The sequence below is a fragment of the Passer domesticus genome, chromosome 7, assembly GCF_036417665.1.
Source record: "Passer domesticus isolate bPasDom1 chromosome 7, bPasDom1.hap1, whole genome shotgun sequence".
Lineage (NCBI taxonomy): Eukaryota > Metazoa > Chordata > Aves > Passeriformes > Passeridae > Passer > Passer domesticus.
The window spans coordinates 61,260,348-61,287,004 of NC_087480.1; the positions used below are offsets into that span (position 1 = coordinate 61,260,348).

General features: G+C 51.4%; 1 protein-coding gene across 3 annotated transcripts in view; it reads left to right on the plus strand.

The window, feature by feature from the left end:
• PDE4B (phosphodiesterase 4B) overlaps window positions 1-26,657 on the plus strand; it is a 172,680-nt gene that overhangs the window by 120,865 nt on the left and 25,158 nt on the right. For all 3 annotated transcript variants that reach the window (XM_064429162.1, XM_064429161.1, XM_064429163.1), the window contains one exon: window positions 24,925-25,037. In XM_064429162.1, the coding sequence (XP_064285232.1) occupies window positions 24,925-25,037 (113 nt within the window). The remainder of the gene's footprint in view (window positions 1-24,924; window positions 25,038-26,657) is intronic.

The following is a 26,657-nucleotide window of genomic DNA, read 5'->3' on the forward strand; positions in this document are numbered from 1 at the left end:
TGCCTCTTCACAGCCACTGTCACACTGACTTCCTTTCCAGGCAGCAGAAAACAATCACAACCCTTGACTTTCTAAGGAAGTTTCCATTTAATTCAGCAAGGACAGAGATTTTTAAGGAACTTTTTCAGTGTTTGCACCTTTTTTTTCCCCGTTGATGGCTTCTGCTTTGGAAATGATGAACTGAAGGAGAGATTTTCCTATCAGAACCATTCCAGTTCTGTGCCAGCGGCTGAGAGGATGCAGAGTGCTTTTCCTGAAGGTTTTGCAGAAGGAAGCAGTCGTGTTTTGATTGGGACCAGGCTGCTTCACATCTCTCTAGATAAAAGACTGTATTTGGAGTGGACTGGGTTTAGATTCACAAGATTTGTTGAAGCTTGGAATTTGATTTTAACCCTCCAGTGTCACCCGTTGATTCACGGCTTTACCACAACCCCTTTTGACATCACTGTGAGCATCTTGTGGATGTCTCCTTTGATTTGTCATTAATGGGGTGATTTATATCCTGTTCTGAGAAATACAGAACTCAGGGCTTAAAGCAAACGAGGCTGCATTAATAAAATTGCCCTGGAGGGAAGCAAATTACATCCAGCATTTGCACTGCAAGGAATACACGCCAGCTATTTACTCCAGCTGGAATATTCCAGGATTTTCCAAGCAACAACAGCCAAATCTGTTGCTGGTGTTGCATCACTGAGGACCCAGGCCCGTGGTGGAATAAGTGAGCTGTGGTGAAATGAGGAAATCCATTTTTGCTTTCATTTTCTTTAAGCAGAAAATCTTTTGGCCGGGTTTTTCCTGGGACAAAGGGCTTTGAAAGGCACTGCTGGTGTCACTGTGTGTGTTTCAGAGCTTTCTTAACCTTGCAAGCACAGCCAGAGAAGGAAGGGGAATATGGATTGAACATCCTGTGTTTTGTCCTTGGTATCGGCTGAAGTAAATGTGGCAGATTTTTCCTGTTATTTTGTTATAGCTGCAGCTCACAGGAACGCACAAAATCACTTTTATGAATTAACCGAGAAACCATAACCTGGAAACACAAAGCCATAGCAAAAGTCCATCAATCCTTAATTAGCTGGGCAGGATGGTGGGAGTGCTGTGGGGTTCCTGCGTGTGTGTGGCATCCCCAGCAGCTGTGCGGGGCCACCTCTGGGTTACAGCAACAATGAGACACCGTGTCACGCAGTGTCCCTGAGGGCTCTTTCTCCTGAGCTTGGTTTCTCCTGTCCCCCTTTGTTTCTGCTGAGTGTGGCCTCTGCCACAGTTACTCTGGGTGACCTTTGTGCCACCTTGGGCTCAGGAATCGGTCAGCACCTTCCCTTCTCCCTCCAGCTCTCCCCTCCCTGGCCCCAGTGAAAGGTCTGCAGCTCCTACCCAATGATTCAACCAATAACACCTTTAACCAGCAGCAAGTCTGGCTTTTCCTGCTTGGTTTTGTTCTTCTTCCATGTTTATTCCCTTTAGTGACCCTTTTTCCCTCTGAATTAAATCACCTTTCAGTGGCTGCCACCGTCAGTCCAAGCCTCTCATTCTTCCACAAATTGGTACAAACTTTTCCCGACCTCTTTTGTTCCCCCACTATCAGTCCTGGGATGGGCACTGTTTTCCCATTCCAGTTTGATGCACTGCCACATTTAATGTCACCAGTGGTGACAGGAGCAAAGCACAGAGCTGTGGATCAAACAGCACTCACTAATGACAGTTCTCCTCACAATTAATTGTGAGTTCTCCTCACAGTTAATGGCACAATTCTGCTGATCTGCCGCAGCCCCAGGCCTGGGGGCTGCTGCCCTTTGGGATATGTCACCTGCAGCATTTCAGGGCTCAGGGGATTAAAGCTTTGTTCAAATTCCTCTCTGGGGATGGGAGGGAAGGGTCGGTGTTTTTCTTCCTTGTGCCTTAGCTCTGCTTTCCTGTACCTCGGCACGTTTGTCTGCTCTTCTCACATGCCTTTACACGACCTCCAAACTCGCAGTCTTTCATTTTTCCTGTGGGTGTAGGACGTACACAGACTCGTGCACGAACCTTTGTGTAGAGCATAAACAAAGACTGGATAATGCCCGTGCTGCTGAGAGCCACAAGTTTTTGTAGGAGCCTTGTGCGTCCAAGTGAGCTCTGGGTTACAAATATCTCCGAATCCCCGGTAATTAGCACGGAGCTGCTGCTCTTGCACCATCCTCCTGTGCTTGGCACGTGCGGGATGGCTCTGGGCACGCACGGAGCAGGGCATTCGCTTTGAACTGCGGTTCCTTTGCTGGGAGTTTGGCTGGAGATTTGACCTTTTGATTCGGAGAGCGACTGTAAAAGTCAAATGGCTGTGGTGCTTTGGGCTCTTACAGGAGTGCAGAGGAACCAGGAGTTCCTGAGCAGCTGAGCCACAGTCACTGGCTGCGTGCACAAACGGAGGCTTGTGAGCACCTACAGATATTATTTTTAAAGGCTGCGGCGCAGGCACGATGCAGATTATTCAGAAACTAACCAAAACCGAGTGAGAAATCAGGTAGATAATGAGCTTAATGACGCGCCTAAACGATGGCTGGTGAGCTCTGAAGCGATTCCTGCCGCTTGTCAGATGAAAAGAGCTTTTCAAGGCGAATTTCCGAGCGGGGCTGAAGCAGCTCCGGCCATCCCGGGGCCATGCCGAGCCTCCTGCCGGCTCTCCGGGGGGAGTTCATTCCTGCCGGGAGTCCGTTCCGCGTGTTGCGCCCGCCTGCCTGGAACACACCCCCCGAAAGTTGGACTCATGCATCTTAGTAAGTATTTCAGTTATGCTATTGACGTCAATGCAGTCATTAAATAGATTGCCGGCCCTCCCAGCAGCAAACCTGTGCCAAAGAGCTAGAGGCAGACACATTTTAAAAGAAGAACATCAGGTTTGCTTTTAGCATTTGGAGAGAATAAGGGAAAAGTTTCTTCTGAAGTCACCCTTTGCAATAAGGGTTGGTTTTTTGCTTCATTTTCTAAGGCTCATTTTGGGTGAGGATAATTGCTGTGTTTTATTGAACGCACGTTTGTTGTGTTGCTGTGTGCATAAACAGCTCCGAACCAGACTAAAAAGTCATTTTTGTGAGCCCGGCTCTGGCTGACAAGTGACACTTGTTTCAGGTCCCCTGGCTAGATTTATTTGTGTATCAAGTGACAGGAGGCATTCAGGCAAACCTGCTTAGCCTTTGACTCCCGAAATTCTGCCGGGATTGATTTCATGACATCTATATAAGAAAATAGCCTTCATTTCTCCTCGGCAGGCTCTGAAGACACACAAGCTAATCATGACTCCATAGCAACGGATAAAAACTGTTTTCCCCTCCGCCCCACCTGTGGATGTCACATGAAGATGCTCCACGTGCTGCTGCCATCAGGAGCCTGTCACTGCCCGGGGCCAGCTGCCTCCTGCAGCCCCGGGTGTGCGGGACTCCCTGAGCATTCCCGCTGGCCCGCTGCATTCCCGAGGCTGCCTGGGTCATGCCCAGGGCTGGAGGCAGCTCTGCTCCCTTTTTCCCATCAGGAATGGCTCCCGAGGGGCTGGTGGTGCCTTGGAGTGGCTACCTGAAACAGAGGCTGCAGAAAATTAAGAGAATAAAAGCAGGTATTTATTGAAGGCCTTCAATGGGCACACCTTGGGCAATCAAAAGCCTCTGAGGGCTACACCCAAGATGGGTGAGGGTCATGAGATTTTCACACTTTTATGACTTTGGTCCGTTTACATATCAGGGCTTAATCCTCCAATTACAGCTTCAGCTAATGAAGTAATTTATTCTCAGTTTGCCCCCCCCAATTCACTGTTGTTTGCATCTCTCAGGGCCTGAGACAGAGAGGTGTCCTAGAGTTTCAGGCCTAGAGAGGAATGGTTTTGTCTGAATAAAATGGGAGAACAGTAGCTGACAGGCTATGGAGCTTTAGCATGCTAAAGCAGCACAGGATCTGAAAAATATATATTAAAAAAAAAAAAACCAAAGTAAAAATCTAAAAATCATAAAAGCTAAATCCTAAGGCATTAGTGGGAGCTGAGCCCTGAGAACACATGTAGATGGCATCCTCAGGCAGCTGAGGGAGCAGCTTTGCCTTGCCAGGAGGAGCAGGGCTGCTCTGACAGCAGCAGTGATGAGTTTTGGAGGGGTCACACAGCCAGACCTCTGGGTTTGTGGTCAGGTTGGCATTGCACTGATGAGCCCACACGCACTACGCAGGATAAACCATCGATCCAGCAGGGTTATCAAAGGGTTTATCTGATGGTGGCTTCGTTCCGAGTGACCCAGGCAGCTGTGGCAGGGAAGGGACCCCGGGTGGCACGGTCCCGCTGTGTCCTGGCTCACTCTGCTCTTTGGGACCTGGTCAGATCCCATTCCCAGCTCCTGTCCCCCTGTCCTGGGGAAGGGACCCCGGGTGGCACGGTCCCGCTGTGTCCTGGCCCGCTCTGCTCCCTGGGGCCAGCTCAGGTCCCGTTCCCAGCTCCTGTCCCCCTGTCCTGGGGAAGGGACCCGGGTGGCACGGTCCCGCTGTGTCCTGGCTCACTCTGCTCTTTGGGACCAGGACAGGTCCCGTTCCCAGCTCCTGCCCTGGAAGAGGGACCCGGGTGGCACGGTCCCGGGTGGCACGGTCCCGCTGTGTCCTGGCTCGCTCCGCTCCCTGGGGCCAGCTCAGGTCCCGTTCCCAGCTCCCGTCCCGCTGCATTGCGCAAGGAAGGGCCCTGCGGAGACAATTGGGCTCTGCCATGGCTGATATCAGCGCTGATAAAATCTGTGTCTCCTTTGTTTGCTGCACACAACCGTCAGGGCTGCTGGGGGAGGTTTTGACAGCGCACTCCTCGGCACCCTGAATCAGTTCCAGATGAGAATGAGAGCTGTGTCCTGGATCAGAGGGAAAAACAGCCCAAACCAAACAAAACCACCCAAACCAAACCTCTGGCAGGCCGGGTTATTTTTTTAGGTCGCAGGGCACGGTCTGTGCGTGCCTCGGGGATGAACAGTGTCCTGCTGGTTGAGCCCTTTCCTCTTCCATGTCACAGCGTTTCCCAGCACTGGGAATTGCCGTGGCCTCCCCAAAGCCCCCAGCAGCACCTCAGCCCCACAGCTCTGGGAAGTTCCTCAGTGCAGAGCATTCTGTCCTGGACACACCATGGGAGAAGCTGCATCCAAAACCCCTGTGGAGACATTCCCGGGGAACTGCACTGCTCACATCCCACAGCCAGCCCCAAAGGCCAAACCTTGGTCCTCCTGCAGGACCTGGTTCCCAGTGGAAGTTGCTTTCTTCTTGTGTTTTAAAAGGTGTTTTGAACGTTGAGTTCTGATTTTCAGTAGCCAAATCATTGGGTTTGTAGTTGGCAGGAATTCCTAAATATTTTTTTATATTTATTAGTCTTGGTGGGAGCAGCGGTTGGTTCCAGGTTGGAGGGGAATGTAAAGAGGGGAAAGGGCTGTTCCTGAAGGGCAGAATTGGAATTTGCTGTCCTCTGCAGCGACATTCTGCTGACCAAACTTAACCCTGCAATTACAAAATAACAATTACAAAGATTAAAACTCTCAGAGCTTAAAAAATCAAGGTCTAATTAAAAGAGGAAGCAAAGGGTTGCTTTGGAACTTTTCCCTCTATTCCATATGGAATTGCCTCCATTCTGATTCACGCTCTGCAGTTGCCAAACAGTGACACTGAATAATGAACATATTGATCGTTTCGATGTTCAACTCACCCAGAAATGTTCTGCTTTTATCACCAGTTTCATCTCCTGATGAACTAAAAATGATTTCTGTAGCCAAGCAAGGTGTGCTAATTAATGTAACCATCATTGTGCAAGCGGGGAGGAATGTTACACTAAGAGTTAATGAAACATTTCATTGTAATATTTGCTCCAAGAAGTGCCTGTAAATGACAGCCTTAAGGATGCTATAATTGCAATACCTTTTTTGACAGAAGGGAAACAGCTGCTAATTATTTATGGTTATTAATCAAACCTGTCAGTTTATTCAAAGTTCATTCAGTTCACTGTAAATATGTATGATTACCAACATTTAAATGTTTTAAGTAGTAGCCTTTAAAAACTATTTAAATACCTCTCTCCTCCCTGTGGGATATATTCTCACATCCAAAAGTAGCATTGATTGGCTTTGCTGTGCGTTGGAGCACAGAATCATTTTAGGAACTCAGAATTAAAAAAACCCCTCCAAAATCCTGCAGGGTGTTGATTTGACAATTAATATCTTTTGATTTTGTAATCAGAACTGTGCCTCTGGAGGTGACAAACATGAGCCAGGAGCAGGATCTGACCCAAGGCTTGCTGGGATCCAAGATCCATTATTCAGTGCTAAGGAACTCCATGGTTAAATTGAATTTTAAAGGGACTGTGCATTTTAATGTAGATATTCCAGTATAAATATCCTGCTGTCAGAAATCTCCCTTTCCAGGAGCAAATTAATCATCTGTGCATGCTAAACTCCTCCACCACACCTTCACACTCTTCAAAAGCTTTCTGAAACAGACTTTTTCCCTGGACCTCAAAGGCTCCAGGTTGCAAGCCCTTGGAGAGAGGCTCTGGCTGCAGCTGCCAGGTCCCCTGGAGCATATTCCAGACACCCCAATGTTTCCATTCCAAGTGGTCCAACCCAGTCAGACCTTTCGTGCCTCCAGCGTGTGTTTAGGGAGGTTGGTCAGGCTTAGCACTTCATACCGAAATGCTTCTGAAATGTCACATTTTACAAGCAATGTCTTTTTCTTTAAATACCAGATATTAGGCTGACAAAAGCAGGAGTTGATCAGAGGAATCTTTGTGTTCTCTGAAAAAAGCCAGGGGAGAGTTCTGGGAAGTGAAAAAGCCAGCCTGTTTTCCTGTGCCTCTTCTCTCCCTCCCCGCCTCATTCCCTGTACAAGTTTTACAAGAAGTGACCCAAAATCGTGTCCCTGCTGTTGCTGTCTCGAGAACAGGACGTTTGGATCCATGCTGGGAGCATTTGTGCTGGTCTGGGACAGCCCAAGAGGATGTGGGATAACGTCTGTTCTGTGGGGATTGTCACTGAGCACAGCGTGGGGCCGGTCCTGCTAAGAGAATTCCAAGAATAAACACACACAAGTGCAGGGTTTGTTGGAAATGGACTTTGCTGCCATTTGACAGCTGTGAAATGTTTCCCTCCCTTCTCTTCCCAAAGATCCTCTTGAAGAAGAGAACTCCAGGGAGAAGTTTCCAGTTGAACTGGAGTGTGTCTGGTTCAGACTTTGTGGGACAGGATCCCCATCCGGCTCCTCCTCAAACACTGCTGAGTATTTCCCAAAATTCCTGTTGCAGCTTCCTGGGTTTCAACTCTACTGCACGCAGCTTTTCAACATTTCCATCCCCTTCCAGTGGGATCATCCCGTGAAATCCAAAAAGCTGCTCCTCACCCTCTCTGGGTCAGGAAGGAGGGACCCAGGCAGAGATGCTGCTCACACCACATTTTCCAGCAGCAGCTGCTCCCTCTTTTGTGACACTTCCAAATGTGGCTCTGAGTGCTGCTAGAACAGCTCCTGGTGCACATTGCCTCGAGTGGGGATTCACGTGCTGAAATCAGCCTGAAATCCACCCAAACTCTGGGAATTGTGCTGAATTTCCTGCACAGAACTCCTGACAGTGTGAGTGACAGCGCAGAGACCTTGGCCAAGGCTGACACCAGGTGCCTCTTATGCTGCTAAATGTAAGAAATTCTGGAAAATGCCTCAGAGTATAAAACTTAGAGCAGGAAAAGTAAGCCCTGGAATAATCCCCAGCAGGCCGAGCCATAGCTGACCTTCAGTGGGGAACATTTCCATTTCCATGTCCGTTCTATCTGATATTTGAACTGGAACTGTTAATAAGAGGTGCTTTTAATGCTGACATTTTGATTTCTTTGAACTCAGATTGAGGTGCTTAAATCAATGTATTTTGAGGGCTTTAATCAAATGGTTTTTGAGAGTGAAAGGCTGTTCTCAGCTCTGCTGGCTGCAGCCATTTGGGGAGTGGTTACACTTTCAAGTCTGCCTGTCATTACTGGGTCACGTTTGTCCCCATCTGCCCCTCCAGGCATCTCTGTGGTGTAAAAATCGGATTTGGGTCAGGACTGACCCCAGATTCAAGGAATGTTGTCATACAGGACTCCTCACATTTGGCTAAAATAGTCCAGATCTAGAAAAAAACTTACAAATAAATTAATATCTGGTGTTCTATAATATCAAATTCTGATTATGGATAAGCAGGGAATGAATCTGATGTTGTTTCCCTGGTAATTTCGGGGAAAATGTGGTCCTGTGTCCCAAACACACCTTTTAGGCAGCCAGGGTGTGCTGGCCTCAGCTCCCAGGCGGAGATCAGCACGTGCAGGGTTTAATATGGAACATTAAAAGCTGTCAAAACAAATGATGCTGCTCTGTAGGCTCCTGCCATCTCCCTCTTCCTCCCCACCCCGTTCCCCGTGGGACTCAGTCCGTGATTTTCAGCTCATTATTCCAAAAGTTCTACGTGCACTTGGGGAAACAGAAAGGCCAGTGAGTCACGAGCTGTGCAGGAGGGAGATGAATACCCAGGATTAGCACGGGGAAGTTTCAGCTCTGCTGTCAGCCACGGAGGAGTTTGAGTTTGGGGCTTGAGGCTCACCCCAAAATCCGAGTTACGGTGTGGGGGTGGACAAAACCTGTGTGTTTTGGGGAGCCACCACCCAGCTCACCTGCAAAATATTCAGCGTTTTTAAAAGCTGGAGGACTGTGGATTAGGAAGCTGAGGTTGTCCAAGCTCTGTGTGCTGGTTCTGCTCCCCAAGCTCGCGCGTGTCCCACGCTGCAATCCCAGATCGCCGATAGCGCTGACTCACGGCTTCACTTCGCAGCCCAATCCCTCCAAGCAGGCCATTTTTTGCATCATTCTGCATTCTTGGGTGACTCTGCTCCCTGCAGATATCCCTGGATTTCATCTGGGGGATGACAGTCCCAGGCATCTCGGTGAGAGGCAAAGCAAGGGCACCAAGTTCAGCCGAGGTGAATCGGCGGGGTTGACATTTCCCATTGGTACATAAAATACCTATTGCAGGAAAACAGATTAAAACTCCAAACTGAGGCAGGTTTTTAAGCTGCCATCCTAAAGGATAATGCTTTCAAGTAATTACATTTAGCCATGAAAAAACCACAATTTTGTTATATTTTATAATTAATATCATTGAAATGCTCATTCACAGTGTAAGGGGTGACTTTGTGTCCTGTCTTTCCATGGCTTGAGCAAGGCATGGGGACACAAAGAATGCTATGTACCATAAAGGATTCCTGTGGATTATAGCTGGGATGCTTCCTGAAACCACATTCTTAACTTTCATATTGAGAAACTTCAGGAAATTAAATTGAGAGGAAATAGAGGCAAATTTAGTGTTAAATTGTGACCTTTTAACCTTCCCGGAGCCAAGGAACCTGATTTGAGCAGGTCTAACATTTTACCAGTGGCCTGTTCTACGTGGCTCAGGTGATGTGGGCAGCCCTGCTCTGCCCCTTGTTTAACATTTCTGAATCATTTTCCTCATGAAGAGCTAAGGATTATTAATAAACTTTGTCTTTGCATCCAGTGCCAGTGGCCAAGTGGAGCTTTTCAGGTAGATCCAGGATTGTGCTTTGAACTTCCAGGATTCATCCCTGAGGTTCCTCCTCCATTTCCTACTCCAGCATTTATTTCACCACAAAGGACTTTCACTCTTGACAGACTCTTTAGACCAGAAGTTTTATTATGTCCAGGTTAAAACCTGATTTAATGGCCCCAGGTGGGTGTGGGGATGAAAGCAGCACCTGGCTTTGGAGGCAGATCCAAGCGAGGACCTTTCTGCCCGTGGCTTGCCAAACTCTTGTGAAACGGTGACACAGAGCACAGTTAATCCTGCGCATCTCTCAGACTTTGGGTTGTTTTTTCCTCTGGTTGAGCTCAGATCGTTGCTGTGTGGTCTGGCTGGGGAGTTCCTTCCGTGCCCTGGGCCTCTTGTGAAAGTCAGCTCGAGGTTTCAGAGGAGGAGGTTTTGGGGCGCCTGCAGGGGTGCAGGAGGTGTTTTTGCACAGATGTGAGCATGGAGGGAGCTGGGGATGAAGGATTTTGGGGCAGGGAGAGCCCCTGGGCTTGGCTGGGGGCTGGCACAAGCAGAGCCCCTCTCCAGCCCAGCCAGCTCCCGGTAGGAATCCTCGGCCGGGCTGTGCCTGAGCCAGCTCCAGAACCGGAAGGCGTCCAGCCACAACAGCCCAGGATGGTGCCCCACCTAATTAAGGCTGTTGAAAGGCAGGGCTAATTAGTGTAGGTGGAGCACCTCGTTAGCACAAGGATGTTGCTTCCAGGATCCAAGTTGGTTTCCCCGCACGTGTGAGCTCCCCAGCGCTCCCCACATGCAGCAAATGAGATAATGCAGTGCCCAGGTAAATCCTAGGTGGGTACCAAGGTCGTTGCTTCATCATATCCTGAGTTTTCCAGGGCTTTCTCACAGCCCTGCACTCACGTGTGCTCGGGAAGAAAACACTTCTGCTCACACAGTAAAATGTGCTTGCTGTGACCCAGCCTGGCCTCGTTTAGTTAGAGAAACAGAAACAGTGTGGGCACAGTGTGATTTGCAGAGAGTTGGGATTGGGATTTGGCATCTTCAGGCTCAGCTCTAGGGTTGGGTGGAGGCTTCCATCCCATCCAAACCAGTGGGCACCTCCATCCCAGCCTGCAGCTCTCTGGGCTCTTCTCACTGCTCTTTGAGGACTGTGGGGGGTAAAGCTGTGCTGGGGCTTCACTTAATGTAAAAATCCCTCCTGACCTTGGAAATTCTGTCTTCAGCAGTGTGTTCAAAGTGTGTTAAATTCCCTATGAAATCACTCCCAGTGTTCTCCTTGCAGCTCCCTCCCTTGTGTGCTCCCTCCACCTTCTGCACTCACTGTTAGACCCTGAGTAGGAGAATTCCTCTCTTGCTTCTTATTTCTCCTCCTGTCTTGTGATTAAGGCAAGAATCCCCCAGGGCAAGGAGCAGTCAGCGTGGTCAGTGAAAGGATAATGTGCCAAACCCTGAGATAAAGTTGGAACTGAGGAATCTTTCATTCATTCGACAGGCCAAGATTAGATTCCGCCTCTCTTGCCATTTCTGCTTCTCCCCCTCGGTGGACCGAGGAATTCCTACTATGCAGGCAAATCCCGTTCCCAGATTCCCCGGTGATAGCGCTGCTAAGTGACATCTGACAGGATGCTTCCTGCATTTTGTTACTTCCATTTGGCACCATAAAAGCACTGTCACTTACCCCTCTGATTTGTGGCACCTCGGCTGCATTGTTCCCTGCAGGGGGAAGGACACTGGGAAATGGGATTGCCCTGTGGTAAAACCATCCCACCCTACAGGAGATGCTATCTCCTGAAATCCTTCCTCAGAATGTCTCCAGTTTTCCTTCCTCGTTAGCATTTCAGATTAAACCTTTAGGCTTATCTCCACATCAGAAATTACCTCTCTGGGAAGCTTCATCAACTTCTATCAGCCACCTTTAGGTGTTCTTGGTGTTCACGCCTCGTTTTTTGCAGCTCATTGTCATGAGAAAGGTGCAGTGGAGCTTGGCTTTGGGAATCTGGAGCTTTCATCTCTCCCTGTAGCATCTTCAAAGCTGAGCTTTGCAGGGCTGACGTACAATCGGACGCATTAAAACACACAAAATTGATATAAAATGCTTTTTGGGTTTAATTCAGGAGCAAGACTTTTTATTAGCTGCTGCTTTCCAAGAGTTCCCAGTGCTCTGTGGGAGATGTTGTGTTGTTTATTGTGTGGGAATGATGATTCCTGGTGAAACATCTTCTGCAATGCCCATTGAAGCTCAGGCCCTTCGCTCCCAGCAACATTTGGGATCTTGGAAAGGCAGTACTTGAGTAGCCCCATCTCTGCATTTCTTAGTCTGTTTCTAAGGTGTCTGTGCTATCCAAGGGTCTCCCTGAAAAACTGCAGTGACTCCTCCATCAGTTCAGAGCTTCCAGTTTTGGATCCATCTGCTGAGCTTATCCCAGTGCTTTTCCCGGCTGCTGTTGCCTCTTCCGTGTGAAGCAGCATCCCCATCCTCTCCTGGGAGGGGTGATGCTGTTGGCACTGCCCTGCTGCCCACCCCAGGGACCCTGGCTGATGCCACTGAAGGGCTGGCTCGCTGGGAAGCACCATTCCCACCAGGCCTGCCCAAATCCAGCGGCTTCTCCAGCTCTGGAGATGCAGAACCGCAGTCACGGCGCTGTGCACGAATGGCTGGGCAGTCCTGGCTCCTCCAACAGCCCGTGGCTCTCAGCGAGCTGCCAGCCCCTGCTGGTGGCCTCGGTGACCCGATTCTCATGACCTGGGTGGTGATCCAGCACCCCAACCAGTACTGGTGGGTGCAGTCAGGACTCCGCAGGTTTGTCCAGTTCTGCCCTAACCGGCTTCCTCTGCCCTGGCTCCTGCTCCAGGCTGACCTCTGGGGATGACCTCCCTAAAAATGCTTCATTGCTGCTCCCAAACAGCATGGGGCCCCCATGGCTGATGTCCTGCTGCTCGCCCCAGGGTGGGTTACAGGAGCTGGGATCACACTGGGACTGGCCAGCACCAGGGCTCTGCACGAGCTCCTCTGTTTGTGCCCAGGCCTTCCACTCCCACTTGCTCTCAGGACTGTCATTGTCATAAGATTAATTTCATCCCACTTCAGCCACCTAAAAATTACAGACCAGTCTTAAGTGATGGCTGCTTTTTGAAGAAAAGCTCAGGAGCAAACCATCCTGTTGTGCAGGAAGATCAGGAATTCTAGTGGAAGGAAGCAAGGTGAAGCAAGGAGCTATCAGAGAGTCAAAATGCAAGAAAGGAGCAGACAAAGAGTGAGAAAGACTGAGAACAAGGGAGGCATGGAAAACTTTGGGCATGTGGAGGATGTTGGGCTGACGAAGCTGTGAGTGGTGAGGAGACCCCAGTGGGGGTATGGAGCAGGGAAAGAAAATACAGAAAAGAAGTGTTGATCCACGAGTGAAACAACCTAATGATAATGGTACAGGAAAGACCAAAATAGTCAGCAGTTTTTTTGTCTTAGTCTTCATCCCCCAGCCTGCTTGGGAAGATAAGGGATGGAGGACAACGAGGGAGCAGCCAGTTGGGGACAGCCTGGAGGAGGTGGAGGTGTCCAGGCCCACATCACTGGACAAGGGTCAGGCTGCAAAAGCTGTGAGGTCAACGTGAGTTGCCCATAAAAATCGTGGTGCTTAGGAAGGTGACAACAGGAAAAAGGTGCATCTTTGGGAAGGGTGGAGCAGATTAGGGGAGCTGTGGACTGGTCAGACTCTTCTCATCAGTGGGAGGTCACTGAGGTTTTTCTCTGGAGTCTATTTCCAAACACATGAAAGACAAGAAAGAAGACTGGGAATGGTGGGTGCAGACTTGCCAAAGCAAGTTGTGTTGGAAAGGCCCCATGTCTTCCTCTGAGAGCTGGAGGGTGGCCTGGCCCTGGGCACGTGGAGGGCCATGGTTGGGTGCAGGGAGCCCTTGGGCACCGTTTCCCACAACATTCCCACAAGGCAGGGCTGGGAATGGCTGCACAGCAGGCTGCCAGGCTGGGGGTGAAGGCTGCTGGTGGCTGATGACAGGGGGGCTGTGGGGTGTCCAACAGTGCCCTGCAGCTGCTGGTGCAGGTGCTCAGCTGGGATGGTCCCTCTGTGGGTGGGAGGTGACCTCTGGGGGTCCCTTCCTGTGCCTGGGACAGAGAGGAGCCTGCTGCAGAGAGCGGCAGCAGCTCCGGAGGGTGATTCAGCCCATCCCAGGGCACTGAGAATAGACCAGGATCGCCCCTTGGAGCTCCCAGCCACTTTCCACTGCGGTGCTTAGGTGATTAACTGCGGGCTGGCTAAAGATAGCCCAGCTGGGCAGTGACAGGGACATTTCTGCCTCAGAGTCCGCTCGGATTACCCCGCAGCTGGCCCGGGGCTCAGGCTCGGGGCTGTTGACTCAGAAACATCACTGCTACTATGGCACTGAGTGACTGCCCGGGCTCTGCTGCTCTTCTGGCCCAGCCGAGTCACACTGCAGGAATTCCTCCCCTCCCTGGGAGCCTCTGCTTCCCAGCTGGGCCTTCTTCCTTCTTGGGATGCTGCAGCCCTTTGGTTTTGTGGCATTCCCTGCAGACAGGAGGTTTCCCCTTCTCCTTTTCATTCCCTGTGGTGACAGAAGCTGGGGCTTCTTCCTTCTTGCAACCATTTTTGTGGCATTCCCTGTAACCAGGAGGTTTTTCCTTCTCCTTTTCATTCCCTGTGCCTTCTCTTGGTGAGACATCTCCTCCTGCTTCCCAGAATCTTCCAGTTTGGACCTGGATGTGTCCTGGATGTTCTTGGCGAGTGCTGTTTAATCACTGCCATGACGTCTTCAGCAGCTCTGGAGACGTTTTTCTTGGGGCTGAGTTTTCCCAGCAGCTGGAATGGTGTGTCCCAGAAAGGACCTGTCTTTAATTAGGGAACTTAGAATGCCAGGCTCCTCAGCAATCCAACCAAAAAGTTCCTTTTTCCTGCTCCCTGTTGTTTGGAAAAGAGAAAAGAGAATAAAAATGCCCCCCAAAATCTTGGCTGTATTTTGCCAGAGGCTGTAGCTGATGTCAAACACTCATCCCCAATTTCAGTCTCCCACATTATTCCTGGCAGCTCCAGCTCACTCATTTCCTGGCATTTTTCGCAATTAGCAGTGGAAAGCTTTCACTTCATTTTTTTGTCTCTATCTTCCCCTCTCATCTCTGAAGCCAGCCTGAATACAGGCCCCATTGTTCCTGGAGCTTTGGAGCCCCTGTTAAGATTTCATCCGTGTTCCCCACAGCTGGATCTCCTCCAGTGCCACCTCCTCAGTGACCCCCTGCCAGTGGCTTTGCCAGTTCATCCCGTTCCTCTCTCCGCAGGGATTTCACTTCCCAGGCCTTTCTGCCCCCATCTCGTGTATTAACGCTGGCTAGCAGAGAAAAAAAATCTACATTTCCAAAGCACTTTTTTGTTGAAAGAATAACTGGAGACAGCTCTGTGCTCATTTGCATGCGGTGCCCGTGCCCGCTCTGGCTGCGGCGTTCCCAGCTCGGGCACCCGCTGGCCCCACTCCCCAGCCAACAAAGAGCCCTTCCTCTCCCTGCCACCTCCCCTGCACGCCGGAGGGAGGCTGCAGGTGTGAGAAACCTGAGAGGGGACAGCTCGAGTGACTGGTCGGACTGGAGTCCCAAAAATACGACGAGGGGAGAAGGGCAGGCTCGTCCATTTGTTGGGGAGTTGCTCAAGAGCCTTGTGGCTCCACCTGTTCCGCGGGCGCTGGGGCTCCGAGCCTTTCTTAGCACATCTGCACTTATCTTTGCAAAAGATATAATTAGGCTGTGTTGGGACGGTGGGGAGGAGGGGCAGTGCAGCTGAAGGCCCCGTGGTTCCCATGGATTTTGCTCACTCCTCATCCAGCCCCGCGCTCCGGCGGGTCAGGAGTGTCTGTAGGAGCTGCAGGAGGAGCACACTGGGATCTGGCAGCGAGCGGGGCTGGGTGGTGCTGCTTGCTTTCCAATCACACCTTTCCAATCACACCTTTTTAATCACCCCTGCTTTCCAATCACACCTTCCTCAGGTGCTCCTGTGGCTCTTGTGCTTGGGAAGAAATCTGTTCTGTAGATTTGTTGATATTGGAAGGTGCAGGGGGGATCCGATGCCTCAGGTTTTGGCTTTTCTATTTTTCACATTCTGAGCTGCCAAACCATGACATTTAGTGTGTGGGGCTGGGCTTCACACGAGGGGATGGGGAGCTCTGCACAGAGCAGGGACACAAAACAATTCCTGCTCCAGCTGGGCACCAAGGACAAATGATCCCAATCCCAGCCCAGGAGCACAAAGCCCGTGGGCTGCAGAGAGAAAAACAAGCAGGGTGGGACTGCAGGGGCTGCAGTGGGGTTGGCCACTGAACTGCAATGTGCACATGGAGCAGAGCTGAGCCCAGGGAGAGACCCCGGCAGCGCTCGTGCATTTTGGGGCCATTTGGGTTCATCCTGGGGGCAGCCCTGGCTGGGCTCTGCTGCTGCCCGAGGTGGATCCATGGAGGAGATCCTTGGAATCAATCCCTGCTTTGTTCTGGAGCTCTGCCCAGCCTCTCTTCTAGGGCAACCTTCACAAGGCATCAGATCTATAAAAGAAACTTGTAGTTGCAGAATTACAGGATTTTTTCAGTGCTTGTAGTTTGGGAGGTGGTGCTGTAAGGTTTGGACATTTCATTGCAGATTTGAAGTGAATCCCCGGGGTTGTGCTCTGTGCCTTTGATTGTTTTCCATGTGAATTTCCAAATGTGTCCAACAGAAGGATTTCCACAGGAATATTTTCTGGATCTGGTAGAACAATGCTTTAATTCAAGGAAATAGCTCTCAGAATCGCTAACAGGATACATTAAACAAATAAATCACCCGGTGTCAGTTATTCCCTCGGCATTGTGAGGGATAAATATGTAAACATGTCCACACGATCTGTGAGCAACCACAGCTCCATTAGGGAAGGCAAAGGGTGAACGGCTCCCAGCCTGCACAGGGCCCTTTTCCACCAAGTTCTGGCATGTCCTTTGTTGATAAACCTGTTTTACTCAGCGTGCTCTGGGGTTTTAAAGTGATGCTAGGCACTGGGAGTAATTAATGTGGGGCAATATTCCTGCTAATGAACCTCGTGTTGTGGAGGTGAAATAGCCATTTTCTGACACTGGTTAGTCATTAATGTGGGGTGATATTCCTGCTAATGAACCTTGTGTTGGGGAGGTAAAAGAGCCATTTTCTTCTGGGGAATGGGCGGGCCTTTGGTCATCTGGATCTGTGGGACTTTTATCTGAGCCATGGCCATGTGGGTGCCTTGGTAAATCACTCCAAGCACCCTTCTCCTCCTTCTCCTTCTCCTTCTCCTTCTCCTTCTCCTTCTCCTTCTCCTTCTCCTTCTCCTTCTCCTTCTCCTTCTCCTTCTCCTTCTCCTTCTCCTTCTCCTTCTCCTTCTCCTTCTCCTTCTCCTTCTCCTTCTCCTTCTCCTTCTCCTTCTCCTTCTCCTTCTCCTTCTCCTTCTCCTTCTCCTTCCCCTTCCCCTTCCCCTTCCCCTTCCCCTTCTCCTTCTCCTTCTCCTTCTCCTTCTCCTTCTCCTTCTCCTTCCACATCTCTTCTCCATCTTTTTCTCCTCCTTTCTCCTTCTTTTTCTTCTCATTCTTCTCATTTTCTCCTCTTTCTCCTTCTACTCTTGCTCCTTCTCTCCCATCTCTTTTCCATTTCCTTCTCCTTCCCTTTCTCCTCTCTCTTCTCTCTCCTCCCTTTCCCTGCCCTCTCCCCTGCCCCAGGGGTTAAGATCCCACCGTTCCCAGCGAAGCCCGAAGCCCGGGTGGGATCAGCTGCTGGATCAGCTGGGATGGACTCTCCCCCAGAGGGGCCCTCTCCCACCTTCCCCCCACACGAGCTCTTAGTCATGAGCAGCCAAGGAGTGAGGAATGCAAATGAGGCCTTCAGTGACATTAATGAGCTCTGTCAGCTCCCAAATAATCATCTGCCATCCATATGATCTTCTCCAGCGTCTGCCTGCTCCCCCCAATCTTTTGTGTCATCTGCAGTAATGACAACAATTGGGGTAATCTGTCATAAACAGAGAATAATTAAAAGTGGGCTGGTTTAAGGTCCTCTCATGAGTGCAAACTCTGGCCTTGTGTCCTATGGCTTCACCTGGGAATTAGAGACATTTTAAAGTTGTATCCTTAATGTGTTTTCCAGTTGGGAGTCTGGGACTGTTCTGTCAGATTTTTCCACAGCAGGGTTTTCATGCCCCAGGATAGACATTTCCACCTGGCCATACACGTCCATGAGGAGTCCAAAATCCTCATCTCACCCAAGAGCCGTGGAGAAGCTCCGTTCCCAATTCTGCTTCCTCTTCACCCAATTCCCTGTCACTCCTGGAGGGAAGGAACATTTTCCCCTGTAACACTTGGATTTTCATTTTGGGGGTTTATGAGTGTTTGTCTGCTTTAGGTTTTGTGGAATTTTATCAGCTTGTCCAACACTGGGGGAGCATTTCAGTGCCACATTTTACACACTGGATTTAGGAATAAATCCAAAACTTTTCCAAGGCAAAAGGGAGCAACTGCTCTTATTTATTTTCCTTTTAGGGCAACAGATTTTATCTTGAGTCTAAATTGTTGAGGTAAGGTTTAGATAGATTGATAATATGTTATTAAATCAGTTGCAATCACTGGAAAATCACTTTGGTGACCTCGAGTCTCAGCTGTTGTTGCTTCAAAGGCAGCTGGAGCTTGGGCTGGGAAGGACGGCCCCAAACACTGAAGAACTTTATAAATAGTCCCAATTTATTGCAGCCAGGATGAAACGAAGAGTAAATAACTTAGAAGATGTCTTATGGCACTGTAAACATGTGGAACAGGATGGACAGACTGAGTAAAGTCAGGAGAACTGCTGGAAGCTGCTTTTAACCTTCCATGTGGAAGTTCCTCTTGGAATTTTTGGCAGAGTTTTTGGGTGTTTTTTTAAGTCTTAAGCTCCACATTCCCAAGGTTTAAAAGGAAAGTTTTGATCCAGTAGAAGGAATTCTTTTTCCTTGCAGAAGTAGAAATGGAGACTTGACCAGTACGGAGAGCCCACAATTTGATCTTTAACAGTTAAAGAGAGCTGAGTTTGAAAGAATGTTGGCAAATATTTGTCTTCAACATTTCTTGCTCACCAGATTGGACAATCTGTTCACAATGCAATCCCACTGGGAATATTCCTCCTGGTTTATGGAAAGCTGAGGTTTTTGGCAGCTGGAAAGAGAACTGCAACTGTTCTCCAAGTTTTTCAATTCACCTGGTTGGGATGTGGTGTTTTGGCCTTAAAACTCTTGTGGCTTTATGGCCTTTGCACGTCCCTCCAGAAGAAGTCCTAGTGCTTGTATTTATCAGGACTAGGGTGACAAGAGAGAATCATGAGGGAATCAGGAGAGAGAAAATAAACCCCACTTGAAATGTTGGCATTTGGATCTCTCTTCAAAATGTTTCCTGGCTTGGTTCATGTCCTGCGTCAGCCGAGGGCAAAGCCTCCAGTCCCGGAGCTGGGGACTCTGCCCACCCTCCTGCCTTGCTGTGGCACTTGGGGACGTGATGGGACAGTTTGTGGGTGAGGAGAGGAACTCTGCAGCTGCAGATAGTGCTGGCCTCGTGCTCAGATCCCTGCAGGCCCGAGGGGCCGGAGCTCTGCTGGGAGAAGGATGGCACAGATGGGGTTTGGGGGGAGCCAAACGTGAGAGTTTGTCCCATCAACTCCCTTCCCATCTGTGACATGGGTGAAGTGTGTGCTTGTCCTTACACTGAACTACTCCCAGAAAAGAGGATGTTCCCCAAAACCTTTCACTTTCCAAGTATTCAAGAGGGAAAAATGGCCTCAAGTCCATCTTGATGAGCAGTTCTCACTTTTCCTCTGTACCCAGCACTGGTGAGGGCCACACCTCAAATCCTGGGGTCACTTTTGGGTCCTTCATGACATAAAGGACATTGAGGGGCTGGAGCATGTCCAGGGAAAGGAACAGAGCTGGAAAGGGGCTGGAGAATCCCTGGGGGAGCTGGGAAGGGGCTGGAGAATCCCTGGGGGAGCTGGGAAGGGGCTGGAGAATCCCTGGGGGAGCTGGGAAGGGGCTGGAGAATCCCTGAGGAGCTGGGAAGGGGCTGGAGAATCCCTGAGGGAGCTGGGAAGGGGCTGGAGAATCCATGAGGGAGCTGGGAAGGGGCTGGAGAATCCCTGGGGGAGCTGGGAAGGGGCTGGAGAATCCCTGAGGAGCTGGGAAGGGGCTGGAGAATCCCTGGGGGAGCTGGGAAGGGGCTGGAGAATCCCTGGGGGAGCTGGGAAGGGGCTGGAGAATCCCTGAGGAGCTGGGAAGGGGCTGGAGAATCCCTGAGGGAGCTGGGAAGGGGCTGGAGAATCCCTGAGGAGCTGGGAAGGGGCTGGAGAATCCCTGGGGAGCTGGGAAGGGGCTGGAGAATCCCTGAGGAGCTGGGAAGGGGCTGAGCCTGGAGCAAAGGAGGCTCAGGGGCCCTTGTGGCTCTGCACAGTTCCTGCCAGGAGGGGACAGCCGGGGGTCGGGCTGTGCTCCAGGAACAGGGACAGGAGCAGAGGGAACGGCCCCAGGCTGGGCCAGAGGGAATTTAGATTGGATATTTGGACAAATTCTTCACAGAAAGGGTCTCCAGCCCTGGCACAGCTGCCCAGGAGTCCCCATCCCTGGAGGGATTTAAAATCCATGTGGATGTGGCACCTGGGAACGTGGGTCAGTGGTGACCTTGGCAGTGCTGGGAATGGTTGGACTGGATGGTCTGAGAGGGATTTTCAAACCTAAACAACTGTGTGAGAAAAAGAGAGCACAGAGATGTCAGTAAGTGGGAAAAAGTCTCTAAAAAGGGGCTGCTAAGTCACCTCTGCAGTGAGAGATTCCATGTGTTCCGTCACCTTGCCGAGCTGGCAAAGGAACAGATGGCAAAACCCACCAAAAATGCAGTTTTTGCAGAATCCTGGCACTGGAAAGGTGCTGCATTTCAGGACACTGGAGCGTTCCCAGTGCCAGCAGAGAAACACAAGGCAAGGGCTGCCTCTGTCCTCGGAGGGACTGGCAGCAGCTCAGGTCTTGTGAGGAAATGTCACCTCAGTTCCTGCTGGAGTGCCACCAGCCCCAGCCCTCCTGCGCAAACACTGGGTAGGATTCAAAAACTGAAACTCCTGTTGTTCCTCACTTCCCTGTTCTGTGTCAGCAATGATTTCACCCCAGCAAACATGACCAAAGCACCGCTGTAATTTACGGGTTCGCCTTATGCAACCCCCAAATATAAACTGCAACGTGAGATGGTTGAGGATGCATCCTGAAGTGTTCCAGGAGCGCCGAGCCCGAAATGGCAGCAGTGTTTGCAGCAGTGCCCTCGTGCCTCAGCTGTACCAGGAAGGTGATGGAAGTCAGCCACTGGCCGGGCTTTGGGAGCGTTTCTGGCAGGGGGACTTGCTCTGCTGATGTCAGTGGGACGCTCACGTTGGGTTCAGGGAAAGAACAACTCATGGAGCATCTAAACTTGTGTTTACTGTTTGTGGGAGTCGCTGTGGCAACAGCAGATAGCGCTCAGGGAGAGGATCCCAGGGCACTTCATCCCTGTCCTCTGCTCTGGAGCCAGCCTGGGAGAGCTGGGGGTGGCCAGCCTGGACTGGAGAGGGCTCTTGAGAGCCCCGTCCAGGGCCTCAAGTGGCTCCAAGAGACTGGGGACGAGGCATGGAGGGACAGGACACAGGGAATGGCTCCTGCTGCTAGAAAATGGAATTAAATGGGATATTGGGAAAGAATTGTCCCATGTGAGGCCCTGGAATGGATTTCCCACAGAAGCTGTGGCTGCCCCTGGATCCTTGGAAGTGTCCAAGGCCAGGATGGACAGGGTTGGAGCAGCCTGGGACAGTGGAAGGTGTTCCTGCCCGTGGGTGGAACTGGATGGGATTTAAGTTCCCACCCAACCCAAACCATTATCTGGAATCCATGAATATTAAATACGAAGAAAGCCAGAAAATATTTGTTATTTTAAGATCATTCCCACACAAAGTTTTTAGATTGGTAGAAGAGCAACTCCTAATGGATTCTATATCTGGCTGTCATTCTGGGGTAGCTGTGGATCTTAAAATATTTCACGGGGGACTTGGAGGGTATATTTTAATTTCACATGCTGGTCTTAAAAGCAAATTTAGCCTTAGGAGTGGGACTGTAGCCTCTGCTTTCACAATTTATTTGCAAATACCCCCAGGTTCATCAGAGGGAGTTGGTGCAGTTGCACACAGCCAAGGAGGGCTGGTTTGATAAGAGTTGGGGTTTCCGGGGTGATGGGCTCAGCCTGCGTCACTCGGCGCCTTCAGGGACAGCTCTGAGCTTCTAGGAAGGGTTGGGCTGGGCCCTCTTCCTGCTGTGGGCCAGGACAGAGACTCTTGTTGCCCGTGTGATTCCGTGAAATGAGCGGGAATGTGGTGCCTGTGACGTCCCTCCTGCCCCAGCAAAGCAGCTGCTTCAGAAATGACTGCCCGCCGACCACGGAGGGCACCAGGAGGAGCTGCAGGGCACACACCCCGCAGGCATCGTTGCACCAGGCTGCTTGCTTGAGAAAATGAGTGAAAAATAAAAGATTGGGATGAGTCAAAAGCCAAAACCACCAAGAAGAGCTGCACAGGGATGCAGGTGCTGCATCTCGCTGGTGCCAGGGCCAGAGGGAGTTGTGGGCAGGCTGGCCAGTGTCAGGAAAAATGCAAATTCTGACAGAAAAATGTGAATGGTGCTTTTTAAAATCACTTCTGCCCTGGAACAGCAGCAGAACTCACAGTTTTCCCCTTAAAATGATCCTTAGCAAGAGCTGTTTGCTCTCACTCCATTGTGTCCTTGCCGTTGGAATGACTGGAGGTATCTTAGGTGGCCGTTTTCAAAATATCCGAGTTTAAATCATGAACCCATTGGCCTCTCAATCGTTTCAGTGCAATGGCTCAGCATGTGACAGTGTTGTACATGAGTACACCATGGAGGGATCCCTGCTGCTCCCAGGATTCCTTCAGGAAACCTCCTGGGAATGAAGCAGGGAGGCAGAAACCGAGGGAAGGAGGGTCCTGATGCGCCCTGCTAAAAATTCCAGAGAACATTGCCAATGTGTAAAATAGTCACTCTTTATTTAGCTCATCTTCTGAAACCCAAAAATAAATATAAAATACTTACAGCCAAACCCCCTAAGCCCTCATGTTTCCTAATTCACCTCAATATCCCTGATACAGAATAGCTTTGCTTGTTTTAGGTTTGTTTTTTTTCCCCTTTTATTACATAAAACTTAGATTACAGAGTAAAGGAATATCCTGAATATCAGCTCTGGAGAATGTGAGTCTTTCAATATCAAGGGCAGATTTCTGTTCTGGCTCCTGCATTCCCTGATGGCTCTTTCCGAGGTGAAGATTGGAAGTGAAGTGACAGTGGCAGCGGGTGCTGCAGACCTGGGCAAGGCTGGAAATCCCCCAAAAGGCTAAAATTAGGGTCTGGTGTCAGAGTCCCTGTGAACCTGTTCCTTCTCCTCCTCCAGGAATGCACACATGCCGTGGCTGTGCTTCCTGAGGAGCCTCAGAGCAGGAGGACGCAGGATTTGATTTGAACATGTGGGGTTTACTTGGGCTGAGATGGCGTTTTACCTGTTCCTAAACTGATTTCACCTGTGCTGGGTTTATCAATCCAAACATTTTCTGCAACAAGTAGTTTGAGCCCTTCTCACTAATTTACATGAAAAAATGATTGAGAGGGAATGGGAGAAATTCCCTCAGTGGGAATGGGAATTTCTCATGGGAGAAAGGAAAATACACTGAGCTTTGTGTGATTTTGGCTAATTTCACCTGCTTTGTGATTATGCAGGAATGAGAGAACTTTGAGTGTTTGGAGCTCTGTGAGCACAGGAAAAAACCCATTAACTTCCAATGCCCCGAAGATTGGGATTCACCAAAGCTTTCAGACCTGTCTGTGCCAGGTTTATTGCTGAGTTACCTTTGGCAGGGTTTGTTTTCCGTTTATTCTCAATCACTTAATGGAAGGTCCCTCTCCAGTGCTGCTTTACTGATGTGGTGAATGACAGAGAGGATCTGTCCTTGGGAAGAGACACCAGCACAGGGTGCAGCTCCTTCCCCTGGGGACTCTGGGACACGAGGGACACGAGGGCAGGGGGACTCGCTGGAGCTCCAGCTCAGCTGCTGAGTGTGGCTGAGCAATCCTGCCCCGTGATGTCACCGGTACCTGCCGGCAGGAACGCTGAATCCATTAGCTCTGACAGATTTATGGGATGAGCATATGTTACCGGGATTATGAGAGGCTGTTACATTCATGGGGAGATTTTATGATTCACTGTATCCGCTTGTGGAAACCTTAACTTTTACCCCAGAGCTGCTCGGGAGCGCCGTGCCCTGCTGGCAGGGGTGGGAGAGCTCGGGGAGCAGGGACGGTGGCTTTGGGGTGCAGGGGGGCTGATGGGGACAGAGCCAGCAAAGCTGGGGAGCCAGGAGGGACAGGGAGCAGGGCCAGGAGTGGGGAATGGGACCAGGAGTGGGGAATGGGACCAGGAGTGGGGAGTGGGACCAGGAGTGGGGAGTGGGACCAGGAGTGGGGAGTGGGACCAGGAGTGGGGAATGGGACCAGGAGTGGGGAGTGGGACCAGGAATGGGGAGCAGGACCAGGCAGGGCTGAGGAGCAGAGCTGGTGGATGTAGGGAGCAGAACTGCTGGGGAGCAGAAGCAGGCAGGGTGGGGGAGGAGGGATGTTGGGAGCAGAACTCTTGGGGAGCAGGGCTGATGGGGAGCAGGGATGTTGGGGAGCAGGGCTGTTGGGGTTGAGGTCTGTCCAGGAGCAGGGCTAATGGGAAGCAGGACTGTGGGGGAGCAGAACTCTTGGGGAGCAGGGCTGATGGGATGCAGGGCTATTGGGGTTCAGGTGTGTCTGGGAGCAGGGCTGTCGGGGAGCAGGGCTGTCGGGGAGCAGGGCTGTTGGGGAGCAGAACTCTTGGGGAGCAGAACTCTTGGGGAGCAGGGCTGTTGGGGAGCAGAACTCCTGAGCTTCAGGGCTGTCTGCAAGCGGGGCTGGCTCGGGAGCAGGAGCAGCATCCCGCGAGCGGCGGGGGAGGCCGATCCCCGCAGCAGCCGGGGCGGGGGGGCCGCGGTGACGCTGCCCGAGCCGCAGCCCTGCCCTGCCCTGCCCTGCCCGGGGGGCGCTCGGTTCCCCGCGCGGCGGAGGCCGGGCCGGGGCGGGCCGGGCCGGGGCCGGGGCGGGCGGGGACTCGCTGGCGGCGGCCGGGGCAGCGCAGCGGCGGCCGCGTGATGAGGGAGCGGAGCGGCACCTCCGGCAGCGCTGGCTCGGGCGGCCCCGCCATGGAGAGGCGGCCGCAGCGCCAGCCCGACTACATGTCCGTGTGCCTCTTCGCAGAGGAGCCCTACCAGAAGCTGGCCATGGAGACGCTGGAGGAGCTCGACTGGTGCCTGGATCAGCTGGAGACCATCCAAACGTACCGCTCCGTCAGCGAGATGGCATCCAACAAGGTGAGCCCGCGTGCGGCACCGGGATGCGGGACGGGGCTGCGGGACCGGGATGCGGGAGGGGATGCGGGAGGGGATGCGGGAGGGGATGCGGAGAAACGCGGGGCTCTGAGCCTGATCCCGAGCCGTCCTCGCGTCTGTCCGGGACAGCAGCTCCGAGTTAGCTGCGGTGAAGGGGCTGAGCGTTTCCCCGCCGGGACGCGTCCAGGGGGAACTCGCGGAGGATGGCGTGGGGATGATCCGGAATGGAGCGGGGAGAGCGATCCGGGATGGATCCGGGATGGATCGGGGAGAGCGATCTGGGATGGATCGGGGAGAGCGATCCGGGATGGATCTGGGAGAGCGATCCGGGATGGATCTGGGAGAACGATCCGGGATGGATCCGGGATGGATCGGGGAGAGCGATCCGGGATAGTCTGGGGGGCGCGATCCGGGGTATCGTGGAGAGCCCTATCGCTGCCGCATGCTCATTTCCGAAAATTAAAGAGGTTTCAATTAGCGCCGGTCCCTTGGAGCCTATTTGAGCAGGAACACTCTGCAAACGCCCGCATTTAGCAAATCACCACGCCAGAAGTCAATTAACTTCATTGCTTAATAATAATAACGGCGAACTGTAAACATTGTGGGTCCGGTATTTTACGGCTGTTTTGGCTTTCGGTGACGCTTTAATTTGAGTTCAATGCGTTGGGCTGGCATCGCTTGGCGGCACATGGTGAGGGTGGGCAGGCAGGGATGGTGACAGGGAACCGCTCCGGGGGCTGCTGCTCTGCGGAGCTTTCCTGGCAGCCACAGGGGAGTTGTGAAGTTTCTCTGCACAGAATAAAGGGCTGAAGCAAAGCAAGAAAAGTCCGTGATGTTTAAAGTCAGGGAAGCTGGGGGAGAGCAGAGTGCCTGGAGTATCCTGACACGCTGCAGAGAGCAAAACGCGAGTTCTGAGAAACTTTGGGGAGTTGGTGCTCCAGCCCGCCTGAGCCCAGCTCCGCTCCAGCATCTCCGGCTCTCCCTGCCCCGGAGCCGGGCACAGCCCCGGGCACAGCCCCGGGCCAGCCTGGCAGCTCCGGCCCGCTCCTGCCCCTTCCAGGCTCCCGGACACGCTTCCAGCCCCGCCGTGCCCTCTGGAGATGTCGCAGTCGCAAATCTCCAACCCAGCGCCCATCGCATCCACGTCCTTGCCCAGCTGTGATGGTTTTAAACCCAGTTCTGCACCACCCCGATGGTGTTGGTTTGTTGTTTTTTGTTGTTTTTTTTTTTTTTTTTTTTTTTCCTAATTGGAAATGACTGCAATCAGAAATGCTGAATCAGAAACTGAATTTATGGGAAAAAGTTGAGCAAAGAAATCCTGTGTTGTTTCAGCTTCCTCTTCTGGTAGTGATTACCACGATGTGCAGGGGCAAAGGAAGCAGTAAAAGTTTTATAGACCGAGCTTTCAAGAAAGAAATACTATTTTATTCGTTTGAGTTTGTGTTGAGGGAACCCTGGACGAAAGTTGAGGAGGGTTCAGGCTGCACCTCCAGTGTGAACACGGCGCCCTTCAATTTGAGGTTACTTTTTTTTTTTTTTGCTGACTGACAAATCTGGCCTCGTGAAGGTAAAACTAAATTGCTTTTGTAGCACTTTAAAGTT